This window comes from Penaeus monodon, chromosome 10 (genome assembly GCF_015228065.2).
Source record: "Penaeus monodon isolate SGIC_2016 chromosome 10, NSTDA_Pmon_1, whole genome shotgun sequence".
NCBI lineage: Eukaryota > Metazoa > Arthropoda > Malacostraca > Decapoda > Penaeidae > Penaeus > Penaeus monodon.
Window position 1 is genome coordinate 18,534,358 of NC_051395.1, and position 13,315 is coordinate 18,547,672.

Here is a 13,315-nt window from a genome sequence, read left to right on the forward strand (position 1 = left end):
TATTATGTATGTTATCTGTAGACTTCTAAATTGCTATCAAGAATTAATTTTGCATTTTTGCACAGCATACTCTATGATTAAAATTATAATTGTCTTATTCCCATTCATGACTCATTCTTCTCCTTCAGACCTGGCTGGATTTCGTATGATGATTTGATAAAGACAGTGGAAGGTAAAACAAAAACACCATGCATTAAGAGCAGGGGAGAGGACATTGCTCAGCTTTTTTTCACCTCAGGAACAACTGGCAAGCCAAAAATGGTAACACATACACAAGCTAGTTATGGCATTGGTCAAAAAATAACAACAAAGTAAGTTATAATCTTTCTAATTTGATACATATGTTTTTCATGTGTATTTCTTTCTTTATACTGGATAGCTTGTAAGGCAGCATGGTGACATTTCATTTTAGAACTTATGAATGAGGTTACTGATTTTTTTTTTTTTTTTTTTTGGAGAGTTCAAGTTTCTAAGAAGTGTGGCTGCCTTGTTGAAATTACTGAGATAGAGATTTGTCATAGTACTAGACATTTTCTTAGGAGAATACCATGGCATACTGTGTATATAGCCACCATGTCTTATTTGTACTACAGTATAATAAAGTATGAGATGTTAGATAAATGTGTAAGCTTATGTACAGTCTCATGAGAATGACTTCTTTGCAGTGACTTTGAAAATACGAAGTATGAAGAATACTGTTGTAAGTGGTTGGGAAGTTGACTATCAAAAATAGTGTCATTAATTTAGCAGTATTCTCTCTGATATGAATGATTTAGTGGCTTGGTTAAAACAAATAAATGTGCTAGATATAGCAGTATGATAAATTATTGTGGCAAAAAGGGCAAAAATGAGTTAACAATTAGGATGAGTGGACAGAAGAAGGGGATGAAGAAGAGAAGGAACAGGAAAGGGGGAGAAGAAAAGAACATACAAAATTAGTTGAGGTAAAAGCTGAGGTCCAAGGCAGGGGCTCAGTCTCCATCTCCTAAACAAGGAATTGGGGAATCTCTATTCTGAAGCATCTAGTATATTATATTGCATTACATATTTAACAGTTCTTGTTATTTGTGTATAATTTTGTTTCTGTTTGTTAGTCTTTTTTCATGCAGGTATATAAACTCAGTGCAAGACCAATGACCTTTACTTCAACAGATCTTTAATAGTAGCCAAGAAACTTACAATAAACAAATCTCAACAAGAAGCAGTCAAAATATATTTGATCTTTGCAAATTTCCAAAACCTTCCAGGTACTGGCTAGAAGTGAATGAAAATGATCTGATGTGGAATATATCAGACACAGGCTGGGCAAAGGCTGCTTGGTCAAGCCTTTATGCACCTTTCCTTGCTGGTGCAACAGCATTCATTCATCAGGTGGTTAGAGTACTCTTTTTATGTTAAAAATAAACTAAAAAGTTTTCAGTTCTGTTTCTGGTAACTATATTATAGGCTATGACTTATATTGTTAATGGAAGCTATGAGAAAAAATTGTAAGATCATGAAGTATTAGTGACCATTAGATGTATATATAATGTAACTCTTATCTGATATAGAAGTTGCAGCTTTCTTTGTGTATTTCTCACCCATATTGACTTTTTACCAAAGAATCATGTAAAGTTAGACTGACCTTAATTCTTATCTTTTTTAACAGAAAGCAAAATTTGATGCAGAAGAAGTCTTACATATTTTAAATAAGTATCCAGTGAGTGTCTTATGTGCTCCTCCAACTGCCTATAGAGCCATGGTACAGTGTGGTCTTGCACAATATCCATTTCATTCTCTGAGGCATTGTGTCAGTGCAGGTGAACCCCTTAATCCAGAAATAATGGAAACATGGACGAAAATTACAGGTATATATTCTCATAATTTTCGCTTTTAAACATCATGATAGTAATAAATCTAGTAAAATGTATTATTCTGTGCTTCATAATGATTGAAAAAGCAAGCATTATGATTATGTTGTGGTACAGGATAGCTTAACCCATTGGGCTGGGATGGTATGATGTATATGCCACTTTTAGTTTATTAATTTTGTATACAAATAGATGCCTCCAAAAGTACTTAGTCACCAAAGATTCAATTACTAGTCCTTGATGCTTGGAAAGATTGTTTTTTTATTTATTGTATTGTAAGAGCATAATTATAATGTCAATAATAATAATAATAATAATAATAATAATAATAATAATAATAATAGCATTGATATTATAGCATTAAAAAAATCCTGATAATTCAAGAAATCCGGTTAGGTCACATAGGACCTATTAATTAACTCCTTGATGGCTGAGCACTTACAGAGCCATCTATATTCAGCAACAGTACATGTACCTAATTAGTTAAAAAGAAGGACTGGATGAAATTAACATTATTTTCTTTAAATAATTGTCTCACAAAGCAATTGGATAACTTCTATTCACGTTACTATGATCTTTGGTGTAGCTAAGCTTTTAGGTTCCCTTGAGTAGTTCCCTATATATATTTTTTTGTGTGTGTATGTGTGTGTGTGTGTGTGTGTGTGTGTGTGTGTGTGTGTGTGTGTGTGTGTGTGTGTGTGTGTGTGTGTGTGTGTGTGTGTGTGTGTGTGTGTGTGTGTGTGTGTGTGTGTGTGTGTGTGTGTGTGTGTGTGTGTGTGCACGTGCACACGTGCGCATGCATGTGTGCATTTATATATGTTTGTATATGTATATATGTGCGTGTGTGTGTGTGTGTTGTATTGTGTTTAGTTTTTTGTGGGTGAGGGAGTGAGGAAGCGAGCAAGTGTGCATGCATTAGAGTGAGTGAATGAGTGAGAGAGAAATATAAATCATTTGCAAATATTGGTCTTCATTCTGTCTTTGGGCTGTATATGGTTGCACTGCCAAAATGTAGTCAGTTTTATTCTTTACAAGTCAGTTTATTGCCATCTAAGGTGTTCGGTGGGTGAGCACTGCAAAGATCTACCTTACAATGGGGCTACCTTTTTAACAAAATGCCAAAGAAGAGATACATATCAGTCTAGTCTTGTTTTTGAGCTTATGGAGAAAGATAAAGCATATTCTTGGCTGTAGACTAAATTTGACACCTTTTTTTCCAATAGATTAACCTATTTCCTTTAGGTATGTGAAAGTACATTTTTCTATAACCAGAAAAATTATTGGGAAGCTTCTGAGAGATTGTGAATGATATTCAGTTTGCCTGATAGGAAACGTTCTCATATTTTAGGTTTGAGGATTTATGAAGGATATGGGCAGACAGAAACAACACTGCTGTGCTGCATGTACAAAGGCATAGATTACCGTCCAGGTTCCATGGGAAAACCAGCACCAGGCTACAATTTAAAGGCAAGTAAATGCAAGAAAAAAGTTATTGTAAAATATCAGGTTATCAGATTTTGACATTTTATGCAGTAATGATCATGTAGTAAACAAGAATATATATCACTGGAATAAGAACAAAATAAAGAATACTGAAAAATGGCAGTACACTGTTATCTGTTGATTATGTATACATATACTAGTAAGATAAATGTAATTATGATGCCCTGCAAAAATATAGGGATTCACACATTTTTCGTGACCCAAAACCTGTTTACTTAATGATTTGTTAGTGCAGTGTTATACAGTATCTATTGATCAAGGTTGTATTGTATTCAACTTGTTTTTATTACTGAAAATATTGCTTTATCTTTACTTTCATTATGAAAAGAACAGGAACACTTTTCCCACCAGATAATAATTATTTTCCCAAATTAGATTGACCCTTCATTGCAAAGTGTACTTTATGTGCAGGTAATTGATGATGATCTGAATGAATTGGAACCTCACAAGGAAGGGTACTTGGCTGTCTCCTTGAAAGAGGGGAAACCAATTGGACTTTTCAATGGTAAGTATAATGTTTTTGATTTCCTCTTTTATCAGTCTGAGATGTAAGAAATTCTAATTATTTATGATCTTTCAAAGCCGTTAGTCTCCTTCTACTCCCTTTTATTCCTGTTCATTACAGGATACCTGTCCAACAAGAAGCAAACATCAAAAGTGTTTTTAGGTGATTATTATATAACTGGTGACAAGGCTTACTATGATGAGGACAACTACTTCTGGTTTGTTAGCCGTGCTGATGATGTCATAATCTCTTCAGGGTATGTCATTCTAGACTTTCAATACTTCCTGGAAATTTAAGCAGATAAAGATTGGGTGCATTTGGATTGGTTATCAAGTATTGGAAACTCACATTATATGACATTCACAGGTACAGAATTGGACCTTTTGAAGTGGAGTCTGTCTTAATCGAGCATCCAGCTGTGGTGGAGTCGGCAGTGGTCTCCTCACCTGACAGTCTCCGTGGAGAAGTTGTGAAGGCATTTGTTGTTCTGGCTGACAACTACAAGAACCACAAACACGAAGACCTGATTGTTGAACTGCAGAACTATGTGAAGCAGAATACAGCACCTTACAAGTACCCTAGAAAAGTAATTATTTTAGCAGTTACAGGTTCCTTAATTCAGGAAGCACAGAACTTACTCAAACATTCAGAGGAAATTTAAACCAGCCAAGGAAGATGATCATTAGAATAACATGAATGAATTCAAAATTTCTTGAGACATTTTCATTTTCACAATTATGTGTTGACTAAAAGTGGAAATAGAAAAGCATGGGACTATAAAAGTAAATGACTAATTAATGCATTTAAATTATAGAATTGGTTAAATTTTAGGTCAAATTTACTTATATCTGATTTTAGTAGCATTTATGGATATTATTGGCATTGAGTACATGCTTTATCCAGTTCAATTTGATTTTATTAAGTTTGTTTACTCTGAGATAGCTTCTCAGATGGAGAATTTAAAAAAAAAGTATTACTATTATAGTCCTTATTAATCTTAATATTATCATCATTGCCAATTCTGTTATAACAACATTAATATCAATAACCGTGAAAACTTTTCTTACTGAAATATCAAGGAAAGGTGTAAAAAGCTGAGCACTTTTGGAGCCATCTCTATTTAAACAAATAATAATAATAATAATAATAATAATAATAATAAATAAAAAAACGATGACAAAGGATAATGTGTATATACATGTATCAGCAGGTTAATTAGGGAGCATCAAACATTCTTTTTCATTTTTATACTTTCAGCATCAGATTGAAACTTTGCAGGAAATTCTCTTAATTCCAAGTATATAAAGATGATGTTCTTTCTTGAAGCAGCCATACAATGTATATATATCTATTGTCCCTTTGATATGATAACTTTTGCATGCACTGAAGTTGTCTAACATAATCTGTTTTCCAAATTGCAGATAGAATTTGTGGAGACACTCCCAAAGACCATCAGTGGTAAGATAAGAAGAGTGGAACTTCGCAGCAACGAATGGGCAAAAACCTAAGGGTTATAATCCTACACATTGATTTGAAAGATCATCCTTTTCTCAATAGTTTGATTTGATGGTACAGAAGTGTCCACTGCACCATGTAATTGCTATTTTTTAAACAAAATCTGAATTGCATAATAAAAATATCATTGTATTATAATAATAAAGTACAAAAGAGAACCTTTTGTGATTTTTGACTTCACCAAATGGCTTCCTCTGAGTTGGGGATGGGGGTGTACAGGGGTTGCACTCAAGAGGGCATACAGGGAAATATAACTAATGAAGCAAATCCCATAATAGGGAGCTCATATAAATGGTAACCCCTAATCATTTTCCTAGATCTACAGTTGGTCATTTTGCAAGTGAATCTTCATGATAATAATATTCTAAAATAATGTTAGGTAAAAAAATATATATATCACATATCTATTTTTCTTCAGCAGCAGTTCAATAATATCCTTCAGTATTAATGTGGACACAATGCTATGTTTCAACAGTGTCAAAGCTATTACAATAATACGACAACTTTCAGTATTAATCCTCCTCTTGATTCACTGACTTGACTACTACATACTTTTGACACTGAAGCCTTAAATACAAATTCACTTTTCCCATGGAAAATTAATATCAAATAAAAAATTTAAGAATATATGTGTAGTGCAAGGATGTAAGAGATTAATGGACTTCAGTAATCACACTTTACACCAGTGTGCCTTTTAATTTTACACTGGAATGGAGGGAGGACATCTGTTATCAGTGGTTATTAAGATTTATTTTATATATTGAAAATTAGCTACCATGTCAACACTAAGGCCATTAGTAGCATATTTAAAATATAGGGATAGGGGTGGGGCTTGGGGGGAGGAAAGCCCCCAGGTATGGAAGTTTTTTGGTTAAAGTGATGTTTGTGGGTTCCCAGAATGGCTATGGTTAAAACATATGTGCCAGACATTAAAGGTCATATAATGGTTAGTGGTTAAAACAAGTAAATGTGTTGGACTTCAAAGATCATATAGCACTATGACAAAGAATTTTGGCAAAAAGCATAAAAATGAGTTAACAATTACGATAAGTGGACAGATAGATGAATGAGGTATTTATTTATTTATTTATTGAAAATTTTCTGATGTGTCAACATCTAACGTCATTGTCGGTATATTCAAAATACAGCGATAGGATGATACTTGGAAGTGAAGTAAGGGAGTTTTTTGGTTCATAAGGCAATGTTTGTGGGTTCCTTGAAGGGTTAATGATTAAAACAAATAAATATGCTAGAATAAGGTTATATAGAATTATGAAATAATACTGTGGTGAAAAAGGTAAAAATGAGTTAACAATTAGAATAAGTAGATAGGAATGGTTAATGGTTAAAAGCAAAATAAATGTGCTAGATATCTAAGGTCATGCAGAACTAGAGGGAGGTACAGTAAAGGGTAGTGAAAGGCGGTTAGTTGTTATACATCATCTAGATTAATATTGAAATGATTAAATATGGGTAAAGGAGTTGAGTCTTTGGGTTAAAGTAGGGTTAAGTAAGGGGATTAGATCAAGCGAAGGATATGTATACATCTGAGGAAGGAGAACTGTTTGTCAAAGCAGAAAGTGTGAGATTCTGTAAGGATGTCTGATAGGTTGGGAGGTTGGTGAAGGGAGGATAAGTGGGGGAAAGCAGAGGTATGGGCTGCATCAAAGCGTAGACAGGACAACAGAATGCGTGGAACTGAAAGAGGGACATTACATAGGAACCTAGGGGAGGATCAGAATGTGACATCAGACAGGAGTGTGTTAGACAGGTGTGGCCAATATGTAAGTGGGCAAAAGCCATCTCCCATCTGATGGAATGGAGCTGATCAGGAGGAAACTGATAGTTAGTTTTACAGTATGTAAATTATTAGTGCGAGACTTGACCAGATTGCAGGAAGGTCTTAAAGTGGGGGTTATAATCCGTGGGTGGAATACGTGAGAAATGTGGTTGGTGTGATTTGGATATAGCAATGTAGCGTGCTAGAGTATCTGCCTGTTCCTTGCCAGGGATTCCAACATGGGCACCCAGCAAAATCTGATAGATTTATGGCGTGTGGACAGGTAGAACAACCAGTTCTGGATCTTACAGACGTGGGGATTGGTCGAGTGCATAGACTTTATGAGAGTTAATGAGTCGTGGAGTCAGTAAAAATAGTGAAAGAGGAAGAAGGGAGTGAGTATAAGTGTTTAAGGCAAAAAGGAGTGCATACAGTTCTGTAGTAAGGACACTGGATTCAGGAGGGAGGGGGTATTTGAAAGTGCAAGTTGGGAAGATTACTGCAAACCAGCACTGGAGGTGGATTTGAAGCCATTAGTGTAAATATGAATAGTGGAGAAATGAATGGAGACATGACCAAGGAAATGGGTGAGAAGGATAGAAGGGGGATATCTGATTTTGGTGGGTCAGGGAAAACAGAGGAGCAAATATGGAGGTTAGATATAAGCCATGGAGGAATGGAATGGACAGAAAACGGAAGACATCGGAGTTGGGGAAAGGAGGAATGGGAGAGGAGGGTATCCATGCGAATGGAGAAAGGAGTAGGTAAAGGTGGAGAAGAAGCAAAGGTAGGGAACAGGGATCGTGGGATAGTTAGATTGGTGAATGAAAGTTGGTGAAATCGACCGTAGCATCGGAGAGAGAGAAGGGTACGACATCAAAAGAGCGATGGCATGCCTCATTCAGGTACAGGCTGTCAACTGGAGAGGGCTAAGCGAAGATCGCAGTGGTAGATTATATCAAGATGAGCAAGAAGGGAGGTTGAGGCAGAGGAGTAGATATGGCATCCATAGTTGAGAGTGGAGAGGATCGAATTAACATGAAGATGGAGTAGAGTTTTGTGATCTGAGCCCCAGGATATATGGGATGGAGTTTGTAAGATTGGGAGCTAGCAGCAAGCTTTTTCTTTAATGTAAAAGATATGGTCTCGCTAAGGCAATATGGAGTCAAAAATAACACCAAGGAATTTGTCAGAGGAATGGTATTGGAGTGGAGTGCCATAGAAGAAGAGTGGAGGTGGGGGCCTACACGTGTGCGAGAGAAAAGGATGGAGGAAGATTTGGAGGTAGAAAAGTGGAAGCCATGGTTAGTGGCCCAGGAAGATACTGCTGATATTGCAGGCTGAAGGAACTGGTGGAGATTTGGTATGGGTGTGCCAAGGGCAAAGATGGTTAAATCAACAGCAAGAAGGAATGAAGTGGTGCTGAGCACATTACCTTCTGTGATGCCTTTGAACTGAGAAAATAATGACAATATTAAAGAGGCAAATTTGACCTGGAAAGTGCATTTGGAGAGGAAAGATTTTATGAAGATACCCATGTTTCCTAGGGAGGAAAATTTTTTGGAGAATATGGTACCACCATGTAGTATATACTTTTTCTAGGTCAAAGAATATGGCTAATATGGATTCATGGCATGCATATGCAGATGTAATATGTCTTGAAATGAGCAAGAGGGTCAGCTGTACTTTGGGCACGGAGGAAACCAAACTGGGAAGGAGAGAGAAGATTGTGAGATTCAAGATACCTCATTAAGCAGAAGTTAACCATTTGCTCTAGTAGTTTGCACAAGCAGCTAGTTAGAGCGATGGGGTGGTGATCTTGAGGGAAGGTACTCGATTTATTGGGTTTCAAGAAGGGGAGGATAAGATCTTCTCACCAATGAGAAAGAAAATTTCCTGATATCTACATGTGGTTGAAAATAATTAATAGGAAGGACAGAGAGGAAGATGAAAGGTGTCGGAGCATACGATAGTTAATACTGTTAGGGCTTTCATGAGTGTTGTGGTGCGACTGTAAGGCAGCATTAAGTTCAGAGGAAGAAAATGGAGCATTATAAAACTCAGCAGAGGATAGGATGAAAATAATAGGTGGTTTTAATGAAAAAGAAGTGTGGAGAAAGGTGAGTATCTCGAATATGGAGGACAGGGGCTGGATGGGGGGATGTTTGCCGGATAGTTTATGGATCCAACACTAAACTGCAGAAACTGATGTAGAAGATGTAACTGAGGAAACATAATATCGCCAGCGATTTGTTTTACTGTTCCAGATTGTATGACGAAGACCGGTGGAGGCTCTTGTAAAGAAAATAAGGGCTGATAGTTGATTGGGGGTGCCAGGCTGCACGTTTTAAGCGAAGCACTCTGTTACCATCAGAATTCCACCATGGAACATTTGGAGCTATTAGGTCTTGAGGTTCATGGAATGGCTGTATAGGCAGTTCTTAGGGCTGTAGCTGTGAAACATTGTATCATATCTGAAATGGACAAGAAGGGGGTTGGAGGGGTATGAATAGTAGAGAGTAAGGTGAAAGTACGCCATTCACTCTATTAAAGCACCAGCTGGGAGATTAGGAACTAGTACCTTTGAAGTAGGAGAAAGGACTGGAAAATGGTTCTAATGAGCTCACCCCTCTACTCACCCTCGACTTCCCACAGTTATCTCTATTGGTTATCGCCTGCACCAACATGACCTGTGCCCAGAACATAACAATGACAAAATGCCCCCAGAGCAAGCGATTCCGACCCTTATCACTTTCATGTACATGTACTCAAAATGTTTGTAATGAAAATCCTTATTTAGAATGTTTGTAATCATTATTATTGATGATACTGTAGTTATTAAATTTAATAATTTAATAATACTGACATATCCAGTGTCCCCGTCCAAACATGTGACCACATAAAAAAACAGAGTCGGCACTGACACTCCCACTAAAGATTAATGTTACTATTTTCTTATGTTTAGTGAAAATTCTGTGATCACCTCAAAAACCATACTCCAGCAGAAATAAACTTTAGAATCTACAGCAACTTTAACTACACCCCAAGAACAAAACCAGTGCCATCAAAGAGGAACACAAACTCACCACATCACATTGGTGACAAACTGGAGGGATATACCCCATGTCATTAGTGGTCCCTATAGGGAAAGTGGTCTAGAACTGACCAGTGGAAATCTAAATGGAGAGATGGGGAGCATAGAGAGAAGTCAAGGCATGAAAAAGATTGGGTGAATATGTCAAAGTGTGTAGGGCGATCTGAATTAAGAATAGTAAGGTCATTTGTGGAGAGGGAGCGTTCTACGATCGGCCACAGAAATTGGTGATAGAATACCCTGAAGAGTGTGGCGGCAGTTAAAATCACCAAGTACGAGGAAAGGTAGCTGGAGTTGGGAATTTAGTTTTAAAGGCAACAAAGTCAATGAGGTGGGAAGGGGGAAAGTAGACTGAAATAACTGTGATCCAACGGCGAAGAAAGACACGAATAACAGTGAACGGGAAAGTGGTTTGAAAGGGAGGTATGGCATAGGGTATTTTCTGATGGATAAGTATAGACCAGTTGGGAATTGTATAAGAGGATGTGTAAGAAAAGTCTCTTGGAGGCAGATAATGGATGGGTTATAAGAAGACAGGATATGACGAAGGTCAAGCCTGTGAGAACGGAAACCGCGAATATTCCAACGTGGGAGAGCTATACTTTAGTTGATCTATGAGTGATAACAGTTACAATGTGTGTTGGGGAATTTGAAGAGGAAGGAACTAGGGGGTGAGATAAGGAATGAGAGGGGGGAGGTGGTGTAGTATCAGGAGTAGTATCAAGAGGTAGAGGATCTGGGGAAGGGTATAGTTGTGACAGAGGGATTCACGTGTGTATCCAGGAGGGAGTGGAAGGGATAAGAGGGAATGGGGGGAGAGTTAATGTAGGTGGAGCTGGAGCTGGGGGGAAGGGCTGTGTTGGTGAGTAGGAGGAAGGTGTAGGGGGAGTATGAGTAGGAGGAGGATGGATATCGGCAATTACTATGAGTGTGGAGGAAGCGGGTGTTGTGGAATTTGTGGGTGGATGAGGAGTTTCGGTGTTAATTTGGGACTCGAGCAGATAGTTCTGAATATCTTCAAAGAGTTCTGTATTGGAATTGGTTGGGGAGTTTTGTGAGACAACAGTATTCTTATGAGTGGGGGAAGAGGAAACTTGTGTCTGAGAAGTAGAGGTAAAGGTAGGTGGAGGTGAGTGTGTGGTAGGAGAAGGGGTGGAACGTTTAGTCTGTCTGCTGCTGGTAATGCGGGGAGGAAGAGGGGAAAGTGTTGGCGCTGCAGTAGAGATTGGAGTGTCTGAATTTCGAATGGCAAAAGAATTTGACTGGGGAAGGTAGGAGGTAGAAGTGGGGAATAAAGATGTAGGAGGGATGGGTATAGCGGGGGGTGTAGGAGCATCTTGGAAGGGAGGGAGAGGGGCAGAGCGAGTGATATTACTGGAGCAGAGAGTAAAGCAAACTCGTCGACATGCTTGCTGTCTGGCTTCATGCAGAGTGAGACCAAGTCTGAATCTGAGATTTTCCACTTCTGGCTTAAACTTGTAGGTGTGGCCGCCACAGTTGGCACATGTACGTTTGTAGGTGTGGCCACCACAGTTGGCACATGTACGTGACTGTGCATAGCAGTTTGATCGGTTATGATCAGGTTGGGCAAATCGAGGGCATCTGGCTGTGGAACGGCAGTGTTTGGCAGGATGTCCTAAACGGTAACAATTTTGACATTAACGGAGAGGACGTTGATATTAGTCTGACAGGGAGGGATCTTCCACCAATGTAAACATGAAAAGGAAGGTTTACGGAAAGTAATTTTGACAATGTTGTTGTTGTTCTTACGATGACTTTTAGGAGGAATGAAGTAGCACTGTCGGTAAGGTAGGTCCACAATCTGACCAATTTTTGTTATAGATAGGGAAGGAAGAAAAGACCAGGCAAAATTAGTTGAGGCAAGGGCTAAGGTCCAAGGTAGGGGTGATCCCCTACATTGGGCCTCAGTCTTTGCCACCTCAGCCCCACAGCAACAAGAAGCAAGTGATTGGGGGTAAAGAAGGAAAAGGAAAGGAGGAGGAAAGACCATGCAAAATTAGTTGAGGCAAGGGCTGAGGGTGAGGGGTGATTCCTACATTGGGCCGTCTCCTAAGCCACCCCATGACAAGCAAGGGATTGGGGGGTTATGGTTCAGAAATCACATTTTATGTGGCCTTTTTAAACTTATTAGATATGAATGCAATTTTTATGGCATAAAATGTGTAGTTGGATCAAAACATGCTTTACTGTAAGTAACCCTAAACTACCGGTATCCTGATCTCCGTTTTTGGCCATTCAGATTATCAAAGCATTTGATTTTCAGTAATTACTCTGGGTAAACGCATTTTAGTTTGATCTTTCACACTTTCAATGTTGTTTTATATCATCTTGCTCATTCACTGGCTCTATCATATCTTTTGCCCAACTACTACGGATTTACATTTCGTCCCCTGTAGTTTGTGAATTTTGTTACATAGAGATAGCTCCACGTGCGCTCGGCCAGCAACAGTCTATCAGTAGGCCCTAGTGACCGATCTCAATTTTCCCATTCCTTGAATTGGCAGGAAAATGCATTTATTGTTATTGATGTGGTGATTATTAAATTATTAAAATCTTGGTAGCATTTAAGAGAATTAAATAATACAAAAGAAAAAGGGTAAACAGGTGAGATAGGTAGGACTGATAACTGACTACTTGGTGATTAAGCACTTATAGCACTTATATCTATGTGTAAATACAATAAACAAACTTGCAAAACAGTGAGCATGGCATGTATTCCTGTCATCCATGCTGATTGGGTTATAAAGTAGGGACACATATATATGTGTATGGAAAAATCTTGGAATGAGGTCTGTCTTGGTGAACTGTTGTCAAAATATTTAACGCATTCAAGAAATTTTTAAATCCTTACAAGTTCTGCTCATTTGGTATTGTTTGACTATATCAGTAAGGTATCAAAGGATCCATACCATTTTTCAAAGCCATCACATGGTTTTAAAAATAACCATGTTCTTTACTAGCATCCAGTAATTTCAACATTTAACATTTTAAAATAAGTATTGAATATGCCAAAAAGTAAGAAAATATGTCAAGCTACAAATACACAG

The 13,315-nt window shown here is 37.9% G+C and overlaps 1 protein-coding gene across 3 annotated transcripts in view; it reads left to right on the plus strand.

The window, feature by feature from the left end:
- The window catches only part of LOC119577904 (acyl-coenzyme A synthetase ACSM3, mitochondrial-like), an 11,001-nt gene extending 5,467 nt beyond the window's left edge, over nucleotides 1-5,534 (plus strand). For all 3 annotated transcript variants that reach the window (XM_037925562.1, XM_037925561.1, XM_037925560.1), the window contains exons 5-13: nucleotides 1-6; nucleotides 129-311; nucleotides 1,248-1,371; nucleotides 1,649-1,847; nucleotides 3,199-3,317; nucleotides 3,765-3,858; nucleotides 3,979-4,114; nucleotides 4,225-4,444; nucleotides 5,280-5,534. The exon at nucleotides 1-6 is cut by the window's left edge and continues 169 nt beyond it. In XM_037925562.1, the coding sequence (XP_037781490.1) occupies nucleotides 1-6; nucleotides 129-311; nucleotides 1,248-1,371; nucleotides 1,649-1,847; nucleotides 3,199-3,317; nucleotides 3,765-3,858; nucleotides 3,979-4,114; nucleotides 4,225-4,444; nucleotides 5,280-5,366 (1,168 nt within the window). In that variant the 3' untranslated portion in view covers nucleotides 5,367-5,534. The remainder of the gene's footprint in view (nucleotides 7-128; nucleotides 312-1,247; nucleotides 1,372-1,648; nucleotides 1,848-3,198; nucleotides 3,318-3,764; nucleotides 3,859-3,978; nucleotides 4,115-4,224; nucleotides 4,445-5,279) is intronic.
- The last annotated feature ends 7,781 nt before the right edge of the window (nucleotides 5,535-13,315 follow it).